Source organism: Corythoichthys intestinalis, chromosome 17 (assembly GCF_030265065.1).
Source record: "Corythoichthys intestinalis isolate RoL2023-P3 chromosome 17, ASM3026506v1, whole genome shotgun sequence".
In the NCBI taxonomy this organism is placed as follows: Eukaryota; Metazoa; Chordata; class Actinopteri; order Syngnathiformes; family Syngnathidae; genus Corythoichthys; species Corythoichthys intestinalis.
Genome location: NC_080411.1, coordinates 9,629,394 through 9,647,087, shown reverse-complemented (window position 1 = coordinate 9,647,087; position 17,694 = coordinate 9,629,394). Strand labels below are relative to the sequence as shown.

The 17,694-nt window shown below is 38.0% G+C and overlaps 1 protein-coding gene across 1 annotated transcript in view; it reads right to left on the bottom strand.

Moving 5' to 3' along the window:
- Positions 1-17,694, bottom strand: part of LOC130905073 (prolactin-releasing peptide receptor-like) — a 42,100-nt gene that overhangs the window by 12,980 nt on the left and 11,426 nt on the right. The window contains exon 3 of the mRNA XM_057818089.1: positions 15,553-15,992. Coding sequence (XP_057674072.1) covers positions 15,553-15,962 — 410 coding nt within the window. The 5' untranslated portion in view covers positions 15,963-15,992. The remainder of the gene's footprint in view (positions 1-15,552; positions 15,993-17,694) is intronic.

Genomic DNA, 17,694 nt, shown 5'->3' with positions numbered 1-17,694 from the left:
GGGAGCTGACCGGATTATTTTATTTATTAATACCAGTGCAAAAATTCAACACGATCATCTTAATACTAAAAAACAAAAATACAACAGAGCGAGATGTAAATATGATGTGTTGCTCGTTCCATATTCAGAAATTAAACTTTCGATGTATTTTTATTTTCGTGACAGCAAACATGCTGTATATGTGATTGTATGTGTGATCAAGAACCTGCTAAAGAAAGTCCGTGCGCCCCTGCCCCCTACTCCCCTCACAAAAGGAAAATGTTTAACCGTGTCCTAAATCGAAATGCAAGCACGAGCCATGACTTTGAGCCCATAGAACTAGGACAGACGACGCGGACGTTCTCCCTCGCTTTTGCAGCAGCAGGAGGGAGACGAGGCTGTCTGTGAAAGCAGAATGATACCGCCTGTCACTCATTTCTGAAACTACGACGAGTGGTCAATGTGGAAGAGAGGGAGGGACCAAGCAATGTCACTTCCCGTTCAGTTATACTGCGAAGCGGTCTTTGGTGATTCGTTCGGCAACGTCACTTCCCGTTCAGTAACCGAACGATTCGTTTGGGCGGGGAGGGAGATGAGGGGGGCGAACGATTCGTTGAACGATTTGTTTGAACGAATCTTTTTACTGAACGAACCGGAATGGATTCGTTTACTCAAGTGAACGACAAATCTCGTCACTACTCGAGAGTGTTGTGTGTCGCACAACAAGTGTCAAACGCCACTACGAGACAAAACATGAAAATTCATAGAAAACAGGGCCAAGGAACACATTAAAGTGGGCATCGTTTATATTTGTAATATAAAATATAAAATTGTGCATATAATTCATTGTTTAAGTTGCTAGTGAACAAGACAAAATGTAAGAGTCGGCTGTTCTGACTTTGAAGGCTCTCTGTACTGTGGGAGACCTGCACTGAGAATCACACCTGTTCCCCTTTGCGTGCTGGGGTGTGTGTGTGTGTGATATGTTTGCATAAAATGGTACAGCTGTACAGCTGTTATTACTGTTGCACTTATTTTCAAGTTTTGATATTTTCTACAATATGCATTAGTTTTTAGTTAATTGATGAAGACGAATGGTAGTTATACAAATTAAATGTATGTCTATGTTTTTTTTTTATTTGGAGTAAAATTACAGCTCTGCCGGATATAAAAATTCGGATGCGCGTCATTAATCTTGGGGTGGCACACTGATTGACAAGAAAATTTGAAAGTGGCACTCCACACCAAAAAGGTTGCTGACCCCTGGGCTAAAGCCTTACCATCCCTCTCCCTACAATTAGAAATATCTTGGAAAGCACTGTTGGGAAGCAAGGTAGTAATTGATCTTTTTCTTAACACCCTATGTTATTTCCCAACGCAGAGAAGATATATCAATTGGTAACACTACGCACAGTCATGGTTCCACTTCCCATCAAGCATTTGGGCATGGCTACAGTATCATTTACTGAAAGCTCAACAAATACACTAGATGGCAATATTTAGTCACAATATACAAAGTCACAATTCTTTCTATCCGTGGATCCCTCTCACAGAAAGAATGTTAATAATGTAAATGCCATCTTGAGGATTTATTGTCATAATAAACAAATACAGTACTTATGTACTGTATGTTGAATGTATATATTCGTCCCAGTTTTATTCATTTTTTTCTTAATGCATTGCCAAAATGTATATGATCGGGAAAAATTTTCGGGAATGATTGGAATTGAATCGGGAGCAAAAAAAAGCAATCGGATTGGGAAATATCGGGATCGGCAGATACTCAAACTAAAACGATCGGATCAGGAGCAAAAAAACATGATCGGAACAACCCTAGTTCCAAGTGTTCTCGAAGGACCCAGAAGATCCACCGAGTGTCATTGTTAACGTTACTCTTTACACTGACTGACGCTGGGCTGCTAAAGGTGTGCAAACACCCCAGTAATGGCGGCCAAACCACTAGAAAGTGACGTACACAAATCTCTACTCGGATTAGTCACAGGCCAGGTTGTGGTCGTTAACAAATGATTTATTAGAGGTAGTCCTCGAGTTACGAAGTACTCACGCGATTTCGACTTTACGACGCCGTCTAATTCGCCATTTTGTCTCGTCTTGTTTTTAGTCGCACAAACAGTACCATATTGTACCTCACAGTATCTTATTTTTTACTTTATTAACATGACTTGATCTGTCCTCACTAAATGTGAAGTTGTTCATCTTGACAGACAGCAAACCAAGCAATTGTGCTTTTTGAAGCTTTTTATTTACTTCACTTTTGACAATTTGTAACGCTGTAACACAGCTTTTGTACTTTTAATGTTTAAAACGACACGCATTTAAACAATAAAACACTCGACACAAAATGATTGGTGTTCAAACGTCCATTTAGTCTGATCAATATGAAAATTTACATCACAAACGTCTGCTAGCTTAAATGCTACCATGCTAACATCGCTCACATGGAACTCTACATACTGTAGCTCTAAACTTAATTACAAAAACATACACAAACATCTACAGTGCCCTCCATAATTATTGGCACCCCTGAAAAAGATGTGTTTTTAGCTTCTAATATATTTTTATTTAATTCAAATAATATGGGACCTTAATGGAAAAAAAGAGAAAAATCCAACCTTCAATACAAGTGCATTCATTCAGTGGGAGAAAAAATCCCACATGAATAAAAAATTATTTGACATCAAATAATGTGTGTCACAATTATTACCACCCCTGGTGTTAATACTTTGTACAACCCCCTTTTGCCAATGAAATAAGGTCTGGGGACTGAGATGGCCATGGGAGGAGCTTGATTTTGTGTCTGGTAAACCATTTCTGTGTAGATTTGGCCATATGTATAGGGTCATTTTCTTGCTGAAAGATCCAGTGACGACCCATCTTCAGCTTTCGGGCAGAGGGCAACAGATTTTGATTTAAAATGTCCTGGTATTTCAAAGCATTCATGATGCCATGCACCCTAACAATATTCCCAGGGCCTTTGGAAGCAAAACAGCCCCACAGCATCACTGACCCACCCCCATACTTCACAGTGGGTATGAGGTGCTTTTCAGCATGCGCATCTTTCGTGGCACGCCAGACCCACTTAGAGTGTTTGTTGCCAAAAAGCTCAATCTTGGTCTCACACAAAAATACACACGGTCCGGTCCGTGTGCTTTGGTCAGATGAGACCAAGCTCCTCCCATGGCCATCTCAGTCCCCAGACCTTGTTTTGTTGGCAAAAGGGGGTTGTACAAAGTATTAACACCAGGGGTGCTAATAAGTGTGACACACATTATTTGATGTCAAATAATTTTTTTCTCTATGTGGGATTTTTCCCCCACTGGATGAATGCACTTGTATTGAAGGTCGGATTTTTCTCTTTTTTCCATTAAGGTCCCATATTATTTGAACTAAAAAAAAATTATTAGAAGCTAAAAAACACATCTTTTTCAGGGGTGCCAATAATTATGGAGGGCACTGTATTAGCTGGAGCAACTTACAGCCTTATGTAGGCCAAACCAGAGTGCAGCTTTTATCCATGTGAGACGTCTGAGTGCTCCTGTATGGAAGCATTATTGAACCACAGTCCAGCCAGACTCAACGCTGCCATCAGAGGGCACCATTAAACAAAATTGAATACTTTTGGATAGTTATTTTGAATTTTTAAAGGGTTAATTCCGACTTACGCGGAAATTTGGGTTACATTACTAGTTTAGGAATGGAACTCATTCACTACAATTCTGCATGGATTTAAAAATGTTAAAGAAATAAATTAGCTGGCTTCCGGTCTTTTAAAACTCTTGTACTTTACTCTGTACAAGCTATAGAAACCAAAATACCTTTCTTGTATTGGCCTTGAAAACATGTATCAAGTGGGAGCTACCTGAAAGCTAAATTTAATGAAAAAAAAAAAAAAATCCGGCTAAATGGTATCAAATGCTTTTAAAAAATACTAAATAGATTGAAAGTGTTGCTTTTTGTCAAATTCGACATTTAATGACATTTACCTTAGACAATTTTCATGACTGCTGTGTTGTGACAGCAGGTTCTTTTTTTTTTTTTTTAATTTTTTTTTTAGCTAAATGAAGGCACTGTTAGAATGTCATTAAACATGTACTGGCATAAGCTTCATGAATTTTGGCCAAAATAGAGAAGCTGGATGTCAACATGTCAACACCAAACTGCTGCAGCTTTCTTTTCAAACAGGGAAGATGTTTTTCACAAATAACTGACGATAGGTTTCAAAGAAAAACACAAGTAGGGGAATTTGTGTAAAGAATTTGGAACTTTCCTTTGTGTGTGTGTAATGAATTTGTATGAGTCAGACGTTTTAATTTGAACTTCAAAAAACTTCTGATGACTAAATTGTTCATTGAGATGAATACAAATGGGTTAGTTTGTGCTGTAGCGCTGATTTTCATTCTAATTTTAATTAAGACTATTGCATAAGACTGTTCTTATATGAACTTTGATAAAGAGCGCAAAGCAATGCACTGCAATTGAATGAAATAATTTCTTCAAATGTGGTCTGTACAATGGCCCATGTCTGTTTTTTCCACTCTGTCTCCTCATACAGTGTGGCAAATAGGTATTTAGTCAACCACCAGTTGTGCAAGTTCTCCTACTTGAAAAGATTAGAGAGGCTTGTAAAAGTCAACATGGTTAAACCTCAACCATGAGAATGTGAATGTGGGGGGAAAAACAGAAAATCACATTGTTTGATTTTTAAAGAATTTATTTCCAAATTACAGTTGAAAATAAGTATTTGGTCACCTACAAACAAGCAAGATTTCTGGCTGTCAAAGAGGTCTAACTTCTTCTAACGATGTCTAACGAGGCTCCACTCGTCACCTGTATTAATGGCACCTGTTTTAACTCATTATCGTTTTAAAAGACACCTGTCCACAACCTCAGTCAGTCACACTCCAAACTCCACTATGGCCAAGATCAAAAGCTGTCGAAGGACACCAGAGACAAAATTGTAGACCTGCCCCAGGCTGGGAAGACTGAATCTGACACAGGTAAAAAAGCTTGGTGTAAAGAAATCAACTGTGGGAGCAATTATTAGAAAATAGAAAATCTGTGGAGGGAGTTGAAAGTCCATGTTGCCCAACAACAGCCCCAAAACATCACTGCTCTAGACTAGAGGAGATCTGCATATTATTTCTATTATTATTATTATAAATCATTATTTTCCACCATGATTTGCAAATAAATTCTTTAAAAATCAAACTATGTGATTTTCTGTTTTGTTTTTTTCACATTCTGTCTCTCATGGTTGAAGTTTAGCCATGTTGACAATTACAGGCCTCTCTAATCTTTTCATGTGGGAGAACTTGCACAATTAGTGGTTGACTAAATACTTATTTGCCACACTGTAGCTGTTTTTGTGGCCGCATTTTCAATTAATATCACAACATGAACAACCACGAATGAAGTACTTCAAACTACTCTGTTGCACAGCAAAACTGTTAAAGCAGCAATAAGCAGCCATTTTGTGTGAATTCCAAGGCTCAACCTTTTGACTAATTTACCGTATTTTCTGGACTATAAGTTGCTTTTTTTTTTTTTTTTTCATAGTTTGGCCTGGGGTGTGACTTATACTCAGGAGAGACTTAAATGTGAAATTATTAACACATTTTTATATCATTTCACGTTATTTTGGTGTTTTGGAGTAACACTGATGGTTTGGTAAACTTTTGAGCATGTTCTTTATGCTATAGTTATCTGAATAACTCTTAATAGCTATGTTACGTTGACATACCGGCCACGTTGTTCATTATCATACTGTACACTCATTCAGCATGTTATTCTCTATTGTATTTTTATTTTGACATATCTGTTCTATAAGTTCGATTTTATCAAGTAAATTTTCCCCAAAATGCGACTTATACTGCAGTGCGACTTATATGTTTTTTTTTCTTGTTCATTACGCATTTTTGGGCTGGTGCGACTTATACTCGGGTGCGACTTATAGTCCGAAAAATACGATACTAGGGAGTTTACCCAAAATGAGCCCCAATATGATGCTGGTATACAAGTTGCTGAATTAGTCTAAGATTTAAATGGCACCACCTATTAACCGATCTTTTTTCCTCAATAGCAACAAATTAGAGGTTGACTGCGGTCGTGGTTTGGGTCATGCTGGACCTTTGAAGATCAACTCAAAGACAAAATTTGGTGTATCTGCCTTGTTTTGTTGCCCGGGGCTTCAAAATATGTTCGAATTTGGGTGAGTTTATGTTGAGATTATACTGTGATTTACAACCTGACAAGTCAAGCAATTTAGAGAATTGCTCAATTTGTATAAATCTGCATATGCCAAATACAAAAGCCTGGCATGTTTATAACGTATAATTAGTCGAGGCAAGCGTTATGAAGCTGAACTGAGTGGCAGAGACAGATTTCTTTAGAAAAGGAACACTGAGGTGACTCCTGGTGTTAAAAAGCTGCTGCTGTGCTCAACGGAAGTACATTATGTTACTGTTGGCAGCAGGAAAATACTGTACATTATAATCCAAAAGGGCTTTTGCACAGTTTTTGGCTTGAGATTAAAGGACAGAACATATAGGACCCACACAAAGTAATAGAAGACATTCATGTATTGATTCACTGTCCTAGCCTTGTATAGAGAATCAATGGAACCATCTGTTCCCATTGAGTTACTGTCATCAATATCACCATACCACCTTTGAAGCTTGACCACTGAACCAAAAAAATGGTTTTCTATCCATTTTTGACACAGTTTATCATGTCTTATGTTGCAGGGTACTCGAGCCTATCTCAGGTGGTGGCTGTTGTATGCATAGAAATGCGTATTGGTCAAATAGAGGAGGTACATGCAAGCAAAATAAGTGAGGTTAATACAGTGGGGCAAATAAGTATTTAGTCAACCACCAATGGCGTACCGCAAGCAACACGTCACTTCCGCTCATTAATATTCATGACATTAGCTACTGTTGCTAAGTAGGGACAAGCCAGCGTTTGTCCCTAATAGAAAATGAATGGAAATTGTGTACAAAGGAGATGTTTACAGAGCTAAACATACCAATTCTCTCCGAAAATGATGTGCCTGGTGCCAAATTGACTGGCAAAGATGTGGAAGAACATAAAAATGTTCAGATAAAGAGATGGCTTTAGTGTCAAAGGCTGAAAAAGACAAAAAAAACGAGCCGACCTAAGCATAGCTTTAGCTTTTTTATCGACGTGACTGACAATGACATTCTCCTGTTTCAAAATATATCCTTTACCATCAGCCCTGTCTTTCTTATATATCCTCTGGTTGTCCTACGTCTCTTACTGTTCTTGGGGGTAATTTAGTTATCTTTGTGTAGCGATCGCAAATGCTACTCAGTGACAGCTAACGAACACTTTTAATTTTTTCATTGATAACACATCTTAATCCTATAATTTATTTACACTTCCCCCTTACGAAAGTTGTTTTTATATATATATATATATATATATATATATATATATATATAACAGAAATGATAACAGTGGCAGTCTGATACCATTGTAATTCTTTTCAGGTCATTCATTGTCAGACAGAAGCAGTACGGCGCAACATTACGCTAAAAAAATAAGTTAAAAATATAAAAATGGCTTACCTCTTTGTCCTCTGAAAGACCATGCCAACCCAACATAATGTTTACTGCATATGAAACGTAAATGGATTCGCCGAGCTGGCAAGTTGATTCGGTCTTCACATTTTTTCCTCCCGAGTTTTTTGGTTTCCGGAAACGTATGAAAAAAACATCCTTCATGTGTCGTAATGTCTAGAGTTGTTTCTACAAGTTCCAAAAAAGCAATACGTGATCGGCATGTTTGTTTTTGAAAGATTACCGGAGAAAAGTCGCACTAAATACGTTGCGTCAAGGCGAGGGCGGGTCTATAATGTCCCACTTCGGCTTTACTTCCGCTTTACGATGCGATGTCATGGTCTAAAAATAGCCTGCGTGCGGTACGCCATTGTCAAGTTCTCCTACTTGAAAAGATTAGAGAGGCCTGTAATTGTCAATATGGGTAAACCTCAACCATGAGAAAGAATGTGGGAAAAAAAACTGAAAATCACATTGTTTGATTTTTAAAGAATTTATTTCAAAATTAGAGTGGAAAATAAGTATTTGGTCACCTACAAACAAGCAAGATTTCTGGCTGTCAAAGAGGTCTAACTTCTTCTAATAAGGTCTAACAAAGTCTAACGAGGCTCCACCGTTACCTGTATTAATGGCATCTGTTTTAACCTCAGTCAGTCACACTCCAAACGGCACTATGGCCAAGACCAAAGAGCTGTGGAAGGACACCAGAGACAAAATAGTACACCTGCACCAGGCTGGGAAGACTGAATCTGCAATAGGTAAAATGCTTGGTGTAAAGAAATCAACTGTGGGAGCAATTATTAGCAAATGGAAGACATACAAGACCACTGATAATCTCCCTCGATCTGGGGCTCCATGCAAGATCTCAAACCGTGGCGTCAAAATGATAACAAGAACAGTGAGCAAAAATCCCAGAACCACACAGGGGGACCTAGTGAATGACCTACAGAGAGCTGGGACCACAGTAACCAAGGCTACTGTAACACAATGCGCCGCCAGGGACTCAAATCCTGCACTGCCAGAAGTGTCCCCCTGCTGAAGCCAGTACACGTCCAGGCCCGTCTGCGGTTTGTTAGAGAGCATTTGGATGATCCAGAAGAGGACTGGGAGAATGTGTTATGGTCAGATGAAACCAAAATACAACTTTTTGGTAGAAACGCAGGTTCTCGTGTTTGGAGGAGAAAGAATACTGAATTGCATCCGAAGAACACCATACCCACTGTGAAGCATGGGGGTGGAAACATCATGCTTTGGGGCTGTTTTTCTGCAGATGGACCAGGACAACTGGTCTGTGTAAAGGAAAGAATGAATGGGGCCATTTATCGAGAGATTTTGAGTGAAAATCTCCTTCCATCAGCAAGGGCATTGAAAATGAGACGTGGCTGGGTCTTTCAGCATGACAATGATCCCAAACACACAGCCAGGGCAACAAAGGAGTGGCTTCGTAAGAAGCATTTCAAGGTCCTGCAGTGGCCTAGCCAGTGTCAACCCCATAGAAAATTTGCGCAGGGAGTTGAAAGTCCGTGTTGCCCAAAGACAGCCCCATAACATCACTGCTCTAGAGGAGATATGCAAAGAGGAATGGGCCAAAATATGAGCAACAGTGTGTGAAAAGCTTGTGAAGAGTTACAGAAAACGTTTGGCCTCCGTTATTGCCAACAAAGGGTACATAACAAAGTATTGAGATGAACTTTTGGCATTGACCAAATACTTATTTTCCACCATGATTTGCAAATAAATTCTTTAAAAATCAAACAATGTGATTTTCTGGGTTTTTTCCCCACATTCTGTCTCTCATGGTTGAGGTTTACCCATGTTGACAATTACAGGCCTCTCTAATATTTTCAAGTGGTAGAACTTGCACAATTAGTGGTTGACTAAACACTTATTTGACCCACTGTATGCTTCATTCATTGTGGTGTGCATGGCTTGTAACCTGGCACACCAGATCGATTGTTTCACATATCGCTACGAATATATTAACACATATCAATCTGGGGAAAAATCGAATCATGACCTGTTTTATGGGATGAACTTTCATGAAGATATATGGCTGCTGATTGTATGATGGCTCTTCTCGTCACGCTCATGAAAATATCGTTTTTCTTCAAAAAAACTTTGAGTGATGTTCTTGGCTCCTTTTTTAATGAGGAAATTAGGACTTGAACTTGGGAATTTGACCTATCTACAAAAAAAAAAAAAAAAAAAAGCTTTAAATTCCGCTTTATTTTTATTTTTTGTTTGTTTTTTATATTCAAACAGATAGTTCCTTCCTGGTCACGCCTGAAGCTCCCACCACAAATCAGATGACTAGGGAAGTGGTTGGACAGTTGAGGTTTGCAAGACAGTATCAATGAATCAGGAAGTACTTTCTTGCTTGTAAGACTGTATGAGTGGCTACATAATGATAAATCATAAGAGTGTGTGTCTGCCTGTTTGACGGCACACAAGAAAGCCCGCAAACAGTTTTGTTGAAGACATGTCAACAAAGCACATGGATTACTGGAACCATGTCCTATGGTCATATGAGAGGGTCGGGCTTTCTTGTGTACCATCTTCAGAAGAGGCTTCCTCCTGGGGTGACAGCCATGCACACCAGTTTGATATAGAGTGCACCGTATGGTCTGAGCACTAACAGACTGACCCCACACCTCTTCAGTCTCTGCAGCAATGCTGACAACACTCCTGTAACGAGTCACATGACATTTTGAAGGGAAAACGACAAGCAGTACTCAATTTGGACATTTAGTGATGTACATATTTTCAAAGGGGTGTACTCACTTTTGTTGCCAGGGGTTTGGATATTAATGGCTATATTTTGGGTTATTTTGAGGGGAAAATAAATTAATTCTGTTATATAAGCTGCACACAGACTACTTTTCATTGTGTCAAAGTGTCATTTTGTCAGTGTTGTCCCATGAAAAGATATACTTAATTAAGCCTGAACAATATATCATTTAAACATCGCCATCGCAATGTGCGCGTGTTCGATAGTCCCATTGCAAGGACGTGCGATAGTTTTTATTTTTTTAAATTCACATAGGCCTTGCTTTGTGCTCTGCCCACAGCCTCACACCCTCCCTCTCCCAGCTCTTTGAACCTCACAGTCACTACAGCACTTGCTTATTAAAGTTAACGATGCTGGTTGTCTTTGATCTTGCCAAAGAAGCGGCACAGCAAGTGTCAATCATCGTTTAACTTGTTAAACAGTTTCTGCAAAGAAGCCGCTTTGGAATGAATGCGTGTGTGTGGAGACATTCAAGACATATAAAATGAATGCCAGAAGTGATCATGAGGAGTTTGTAATTTCTACTTGTCACAGCTAAGGTGGATAAACAGAAGTATTTAATAGAGCCAAACATTTTTCTACTACAGTACTTTATTCTTGTTCAAAAATGATTTGGTTGGACAGTTATGTTTAAAATGATCATAATTATTACATTTGAAGTGCTTAAAACCCTTTATTAATATATATATATATTAGGGGTGTCAAACGATTACAATTTTTGATCGAGTTAATTACAGCTTAAAAATTTATCGCAATTTATCGCAATTAATCGCAATTCAAACCATCTATGAAATATGCCATATTTTTCTGGAAATTATTGTTGGAATGGAAAGATAAGACACAAGATGGATATATACATTCAACATTCGGTACATAAGTACTGTATTTCTTTATTATAACAATAAATCAACAAGATGGCATTACCATTATTAACATTCTGTTAAAGCGATCCATGGATAGAAAGACTTGTAGTTCTTAAAAGACAAGTTATAGAAAATTCATATCAAAACCCCTCTTCATGTTTTCGTTTCAATAAAATTTGTAAAATTTTCAATAAAAAAATAAACTAGTAGCCCGCCATTGTTGATGTCAATAATTACTTACACAATGCTCATGGGTGCTGAAGCCTATAAAATCAGTCGCACCTAAGTGCCAGCAGAGGGCGGCAAAACTCCGAAAAACACAACAAGTACACCTTTCACTGTGCTCTCATTTTAATCTGTTTGAACGGGGCATTTGTGCGTTAATTGCGTCAAATATTTTAACAGGATTAATTTAAAAAATTAATTACCGCTCGTTAACGCGATAATTTTGAATTAGGGCTGCAGCTATCGAATATTTTAATAATCGAGTAATCGACTGAAAATTCTATCGATTAATCGAGTAATCGGATAAAACAAATATATTTTTTTAGGTGAAGAGCAATTATAAGTATACATGAGAAAACAAGACATTTCATCAAATCTTGAACCATTTTCAGTCAATCAATGTCTTTATTTTCGATGTATATTGTTGAAAACAGCCAAAAATTGCATCTCATGTAACTAGAATAAAAAAAAAGACTAATTCACTGCTTTCACTCAAAAAACCTTTAGATCTTATTAATATAAAATTGATAGTTAGCATCAATGAGTTTTTATTTTACACGCTCATCACTCCACAACGCTATGTTATGTTAAAGCCTGTATGTAAGACACGATGGCCACGCATCGACAGTGGTCATGATTAATAGAAACCTAGCCCTCCGCAGGGCTAACGTTACGTGAGCTAGTGACAGACACAGTAACGTTAATCTTATTTATTAGCGCTTAGCGCTCTTTATTAGCCCTTAGCGCTCTACTGCTTTAAGATGGCGGCTGTTTACTAACGCTACCCAGATGCGGCCAAGTCTGTCATTTCGCATCTAGCTCAACATACATGTGATCTCTTTGAGGCGCATCAGACGCTACCTGCTACCAACGTAGCATCGTGCGGGCTAGTATTTAGCAACGTCGGCGTCGTTTGTAGCGGCTGTCCGCTGAAGTTAAATTTTTTTTTTTTTTTTTTGCTTCTTCCTCCGCGCACGTGACATCAGCGCGTTGTCCCGCATTTAAAGTAGTCCGAGCAAAATGTGATGCTTAGAGCTGTCAAAATAAACGATTACTCGAGGTGAATAAAATTACTCGGATCAGTTTTTAAACTCGAGTTACTCGAGTTGCTCAAGTATTTGTTTCAGCTCTAATACATATATATATATATACACACACAATTTTTAAAATCATACTTTGGGGAAAAAGTGAGAAAAAACAGGTCTTATATGTATCTTTTTCCAATGCTAAATCTGAATAAATACATTGAGCACACAAACAAAAAAATTTAAATTTGGGGGCCGGGGTGCGCAACTTTGCGGTTTTTCACTTATCACAGTGGGTTCTGGTCCCCATTAACTGCGAAAAACAAGAGATCACTGTACACTGTGGTCCTGGCGCGTCATCCAAAGTCTTTCCAAACAGCTATTCAAGTCATCTAGTGAAAATTAAAAAAACAATATATATACATATTTTTTAAATTTCGCAATATAATATCGCAAACCCCCCAAAAAATCGCAGCAATAGTTTTTTCCAATATCATTCAGGCCTATAGACCCTACCCACCGATGTCACAAAATCACGTGCTTGCTGTATGGTTCCGCCCCCTTGTCCGTCATTTTGTGTCTGTATTATCAATGGTCTCAATTGATCGAGCAATTTATAATGCATTTCATGGAAGACTCGGTGTTTTCGGATGCCGTAAACTCACTTGATGCGTTGCATAAAAGGCGTTATGTGGAAAAGCTTCAGTTTATCCATTCGCCAGATCCATATTTGATGCCTAAATCGATGTTTTTCGACCCGCTGTCTCCGCCGTATTTGCCTGACATCTGCTAGCAACCCTGATATGTACAACTATCTTGTCCACACAAAATCAGCCTATTCTCACGAAAGTTTGAAAAACTTTAAGAGCTTGGAGGCTTATAAATACTTCGTTGCTGGTTGGGTGAAACAGGTCCTCGTCCACGAAAATTCGGCAGGAATCTATCTTGTGCTTGGAAAGGTGAGTTACGAAATTTTCAATTTAAAATCTTTTGTTATTGCTAACATCCACTGTCAAGTCTAATGTATTTCATGTCGTTTGTCAATGGAGTTAGGGCTTTTAATGTTTATATGGTTTAGCGATAGCACTCTCACTACATACATACGTGTATGTTGTCGGCGATTAGCCTAGCAATGATCTCAATTGTGGTTGTCAGCCCAAAACCCTCTAAATATATATTAAATGCATCTTACCAGATATAAAATGACTACTACATAATCTGTGGTAATCGTTTAGAGCCCAGTTTTCTCGTTGAATTGCAGCAGCCCATCTCGCTCTCTTCTCTCCGGGTCTCTCGGAATCCGGTAGAACTTCAAGTCTCTCCGTCTTCTCCGTCTATCTTCTCTGTTATTGCAACCGACCGCCACACACGCCTTCACCATTTTGATTATTAATGTTAACGAGCAGAAAAACACGTCGTAAATAGGAGGAATGTACGTAGCCGTAACAGGTAAACATGATGTGTTGACGGTCAAGTGGGCGGCACCAGTCAGGAGGAAGGAGTTGTGACGTCACGTGGGTAGGGTCTATTCTTAATTATTTGCAGAAATGCGAGGGGTGTACTCACTTTTGTGATACACTGTAATTATGAAGTCTATGACTAATGGTTCTTCACAGACAATAAGAAAAAAATGTTCATCTATATGGGTTGCTCCACTGTTGGTGTTGAAATATCAACTAGTGTAACCCGTCTTGTGTTACGTCGTCATCATGCTGTTGCATTCAGCTCAGTTGATTAAGTGATTTTGCTATGTGATTCTCTTAATTACACAATTTGCAATTCTTAGTCTTATGTTAAGTTTGACAGTAAACTTCAAGTTAGAGATGTCCCGATCGATCGGCATGGGGTCCGATCACGTCATTTTCAAAGTATCGGAATCGGCAAAAAAATATCGGACATGCCTTTTTTAAAGATTTATATAGTTTTTAACTAAATCGTTTTCTACTTGTTTTTAACGTTACAGACATAATATGTTACACTTATCCAGAGTCTTCGGCAAAAAAATATCGGACATGCCTTTTTTAAAGATTTATATAGTTTTTAACTAAATCGTTTTCTACTTGTTTTTAACGTTACAGACATAATATGTTACACTTATCCAGAGTCTTTAGTTTAGGCTTAAGGTAGGGTTATCAAATTTATCCCAATAACGGCGGTAATTAATTATTTTAAAAATGTATCACGTTAAAATATTTAACGCAATTAATGCATGTGCTGCACGACCCACTCACACATTGTTGCGCACCATCAGTAATGGCGCCGTTTTGCCTATATAGAGAGCTATAAGGCAGCGTAAAATGAGTAGAGTGAATTTTGGCAGCCTTTGGAGCCATGTTTTAATTGGCTAAAGCCTTACAATCCCTCTCCCTACGATTAGAAATATCACGGGAAGCAAAGTGGGGGGAAGCAAGGTAGCAATTGATCTTTTTCTTAACACCTTATGTTATATCCCATCGCAGAGAAGATATATGAATTGGTAGCACTACGCACAGTCATGGTTTCACTTGTCATGGTTCCACTTCCCATCATGCATTTGGGCATGACCTTCAGTATCATTTACTGAAAGCTCAACAAATACACTAGATGGCAATATTTAGTCACAAAATACAAAGTCACAATTTTTTCTATCCGTGGATCCCTCTCACAGAAAGAATGTTAATAATGTAAATGCTATCTTGAGGATTTATTGTCATAATAAACAAATACAGTACTTATGTACTGTATGTTGAATGTATGTATTCGTCCGAGTTTTATTCATTTTTTTCTTAATGCATTGCTAAAATGTATATGATCGGGAAAAATTATCGGGAATGATTGGAATTGAATCGGGAGCATAAAAAAAAAAAAAAAACAATCGGATCGGGAAATATCGGGATCGGCAGATACTCAAACTAAAACGATCGGGATCGGATCGGGAGCAAAAAAAAAATGATCGGAACAACCCTACTTCAAGTGATTGTGTATTTTGAAAAACCTTCATAACTCAAGTTCTGAGCTGTTAATAAAAAACGAGTTAAAGCATTCAGATAGATGGCCGTCTGAAACTGAAGTGAACTATCATGAAAGTCACCCACCTGTCCACAGCGATGGCAGTGAGCGTGAAGACCGATACATAGACGGTGACCGGCTGGATAAGGTACACCAGGTAGCACATGAAGCGGCCAAAGACCCAACCGTGAGGGTTGAAGGCATAGGCAAGGGTGAAGGGCACGCACGTCATGCACATGAGCAAGTCCGAAAAGGCCAGGTTGCCGATGAAAAAGTTGGTGACATTGTGCATCTTGCGCGTCCGGCAGATGACGTACAGGAGCAGGTAGTTGCCAAAAACGCCCACCGCCACGACTAGAGCGTAGCACGGGATGATGAGGGGTTTGAACGTCTGCAGCATGGCTACGTCAGCAAACTGCGAGCTGTGGTTGCTGGATTTGTCATTTACAGCCACTTCGTAAATGTCTTGGAGTACATCGCTGCCGTTCATCTGCATGGTGGTAACGATCAGCGGCAACGTCAGAGTCTGAAGGGAGCAAAAGCGTCAAATCCAAAGGTCAGAGGCATCTTAGATAGTTGAAAGACACAACTAAAATTCTTAATCTCTTCGTCTTAATGATGAAAAATAAAAAAATCATGCTGACATTTAAGAAATGGAATACTAGCCGTACTTTTAACATCTGCTTGTTAAGAGTGTTAATAAGTGCAGAAAATGGGAATTCGCTAAGGAGTCATTTTCTATAATTTGCTAATGGAAATGACAGCATGAGCTGAGTCAACACTTTATTCTTCAAATGTCAAGTGTTTTAGGGGAGCTTTTTATTTTTTTATCTTTAAGAGCAAATTTTGAAGTGCTTTCATTATACAGATTCATACATACATTACATGGTTTATTAAGTGCAGTATATACAGTATGCATTGGTGTGTACATATGTATATATGGCAGAAATCACACACAAGGCTGAAAAGGTTTATGCTCTTGTACCCCTCTTTTAAAAAAACTGCTGTATTTTAAGCCAAACGAACTGTCGTGTTTGACAGAACAATATGTCTATATGCTGCCATCGCAGATTCATGGCGCATTAAGCCCCCGAAATATTTTTAATTTGTCCGTTTTACCCTGGAGACCCCCGTTTACAGACACCGCGCAACCGCTTTTGTTCAACCCAGCCATAAAAAGCAGGTAAGTAATTTTATTTATTATTCAAAATGTCCGTCATTTTTAGCTTAGAATCATTAATTGAGGTCCAATATTTAGTTTAAAAATAAAAAAATTAAAATTTATTCACTCACATATTTTAAACTTTCACACAAATTACGTCACAATGAAAAAAAATGTGTCTGTAAATAGGTCACGGATATCTACCTGATAACTATCACTTTATTGTTTTAAAAAAAAAATTTTTTTTTTTATTAGTCGCATTTTCCACGATATTTTAGATGATAAATAATCGATCCAAAAAATAAAAATCGGAAAAAAAAAAGAAAAAAGAAAAGTTTAAAAGGGTAAATATTTGAAAAACAAAATCTCGACCACTCCTTGATGTCTGCGATTTCTGCATCGCGACCCTAGTTATATTACCATGTTTCACCCATAAAATCCCCCAAAAATCCATTTGTGGCCATTCACAGCTGTGTCTTGACACTCAGTGATACATGCTACATGGAGTTTTTGGATCGAAACAAGGTAACTTTGCGATAATATCTTGTTAAAATCATGGCGTCTTTAATTATTCTCTCTCATGCTCTCACGTCTAGTTAGGGTTTCGGTGTTAAATTTTTTTTTTTTTTTTTTTTTAATCCCCTCCTGTTCTAAATTTTTCTTACCCCAGAAAATGGAAATTTAAAGCTTTCCAATGATGTACTATCACACGTGCATATCGGACAATTTTGAAATTTGGCCAAATTAGGGGTCTCAGAGCGGAACTTCAAGTCACCTGAGTGTTTTCCATATATATATATATATATATATATATATATGTATGTATATTAGGGCTGTCAAATGATTAAAATTTTTAATCGAGTTAATTACAGCTTAAAAATTAATTAATCGTAATTAATCGCAATTCAAACCATCTATAAAATATGCCATATTTTTCTGTGAATTATTGTTGGAATGGAAAGATAAGACACAAGATGGATATATACATTCAACATACGGTACATAAGGACTGTATTTGTTTATTATAACAATAAATCAATAAGATGGAATTAACATTATTAACATT